This window comes from Argentina silus (assembly GCF_951799395.1).
Source record: "Argentina silus genome assembly, chromosome: 1".
NCBI lineage: Eukaryota > Metazoa > Chordata > Actinopteri > Argentiniformes > Argentinidae > Argentina > Argentina silus.
In genome coordinates, this window is record NC_139655.1 from 1,231,155 (window position 1) to 1,233,654 (window position 2,500).

The following is a 2,500-nucleotide window of genomic DNA, read 5'->3' on the forward strand; positions in this document are numbered from 1 at the left end:
GTTGGCTGTTCCCCCTACATTCCAGTCCTCCCTCCGTCGGTGGGATCAGCTACTCCGCCGTTCCGGATTATGACGTGTAACATTCCCACAGCGTTGTTGACTGGTTACTGTAGGTTTACATTGAGGTCGGGTTCGTATGAGGGGAGAAGCAGGGAATGTTGGGATTCGGGTTACGTTGTGATGTTGTATAAACATTTGGGTCGCGGGTATTTATATAAAAACCACACAATGCTATTCTACTGATAACTGTGTTACATACAACTGTACACACACATGAATGCATACCTCATTACACACACACACACACACACACCCTCACGCACACCCACACACACACACACACCCTCACGCACACCCACACACACACCCTCACATACTATAAGCACAATATAACACACACACACCCCCACACACACCCTCACGCACACCCACACCCCCACACCCCCTCACCCCCTCACCCCCACCCTCAGTATTTATCTGTATCTCAGTGGAGGAATGAACCACTAATGTTGCTGTGAGGTGAGAAATCCAACTTACGTATTTATTATTTATTTTAGACTCTTCCGCCTTCAATGATCTCTACCTGTGAGTTTGTGTGTGTGTGTGTGTGTGTGTGGCTGATGTGTGTGTGTGTGTGTGTTTTTACGTACGTGTACATAGACTCTGTATTGAGCGTTTGTTTGTGTTGATTGTACATAAGGATGTATTTTATATGAGGTGTTACATGCCTGCAGTATGAAGGGAATGTTGATCTGAGTTTGTTCAACTGCTTAATTTTGTTACGATGTTACCGGTCTGGGTCCCGACACAGACTCTAGTGCAGCGGAGGTGGTTTGGAAACACACGCTCGTGATGAGGTAGCCCTGGCCGAGACGCCTGTGTCTTCCGTGCAGGAGACCTATGTTCGAGTCCAGACCCTCACACTGGAATACCACTGAGAGTTGAAGCGGTGCGTTCTGAACGGGTCGTGGGCTCAGGGTTCTCCCCAGGATGTTGGAACAGCGTGGCGCTGGATTGCATTATCAAAACCCGACTCACGTTTATTCGTGTGAAAATGCGCAACCCCCCCTGCCGCTAAAACGCTGACTTCACTGAGGAACATATAAGGAACTATAACGCTTTAGCTTTCGTTTTAGTTTTTAACAACGATGTCGTCGGCGATCAAAGACAGTTACTCTCATCGTTCCTAAATATATAGGTTTAATTTGCCTTGAAATGTTTACATAGCGGCGCCGCGCCACTCTTGCATCCTTTGGGGAGAACGCTGAGGCTGCTTAGGGGCTTTACGCACTACAGGGCCGACCCGACCAGCCTGTGCTGTCTCAGATATTTTCACGTCGTCCTTTCTCGCACTATTTCAACAACTATGATGGATGCGTAATCAGGCCAGTCCAGCTCAGTCCAGCTCGGTTCGGCTCTGTAGTGTGAATTGGGGTCTAGAATGGATCAGTGTTATTTACTGGCGGTGTTTTTCTAAACGGTAGTAGGCATAGAGTTTTAAACACTAGAGGGCGCACTCCCCTTGTCAACTAGTCAAGTTGTGATGAATGGGGGAAGATCGCCAGTGCCTCAAGTCGTGAATCTCTATGGTTGAAGGCGACGCTAGCGGGGCTGATGATGCGATGCCTGTTTCTGATGTCGGTTCGGTACAGCGCGAAGGAATGTGTGTACAAAGGAGAAATCATGTGTCATGATGACGACGTTTACATTTATTGATATTTATTGTTTCATCTGGACTGTGAACTGTGTGTTTATGGAAATGCTGCTCTGACTCATGTGGAAGTAAAGAAAACAAAACTTTTAATTTTGACTCTCGGTCTTTGTGTGTGTGTGTGTATGTGTGTGTGTGTGTGTGTGTGTGTGTGTGTGTGTGTGTGTGTGTGTGTGTGTGTGTGTGTGTGTGTGTGTGTGCAGGTAGCTTCTTTGGGGAGAGGGGTGGTTGCATCATTGTCATTCTCATTTGATTGATCACAGGCCTTTTGGGTATATTGTATATAGGTTTTCTGATCACAGTCACCTATATTTGGATAATTTTTGATTTGATGAGTTTAAAATGTTGAACTGTCAACAGATCCAGTTCAACTTGTGAGCATAATTGGATATTGTTAAAGTCGCAAACATAAAATGATATATATATATATATATATATATATATATATATATATATATATATATATATATATATATATATATATATATATATTTTATGTTTGCGACTTTAACAATATATATATATATATATATATATATATATATATATATATATATATTCATTTTATGTTTAAAAATGAATATATATATATATATATATATATATATATATATATATATATATATTCATTTTATGTTTGCGACTTTAACAATATCCAATTATTTTGTAGAGAGAGAGAGAGAGAGTGATTTATAAGTAGACGACAGTCATTAATTTATCTTGTAAATCAAACATCCCTGATTTGGCTGCATTATATCTCATCTGACATTTCCGGGCACGTCATGGTGC

General features: G+C 41.9%; 1 protein-coding gene across 1 annotated transcript in view; it reads left to right on the forward strand.

Moving 5' to 3' along the window:
• LOC310811655 (palmitoyltransferase ZDHHC3) overlaps nt 1-1,787 on the forward strand; it is a gene marked incomplete at its 5' end in the record, with an annotated part of 7,509 nt that extends 5,722 nt beyond the window's left edge. Inside the window, one exon of the mRNA XM_083679887.1 lies at nt 1-1,787. This exon is cut by the window's left edge and continues 12 nt beyond it. Within this exon, the coding sequence (XP_083536013.1) occupies nt 1-80 (80 nt within the window). The 3' untranslated portion in view covers nt 81-1,787.
• Nucleotides 1,788-2,500: the final 713 nt, after the last annotated feature.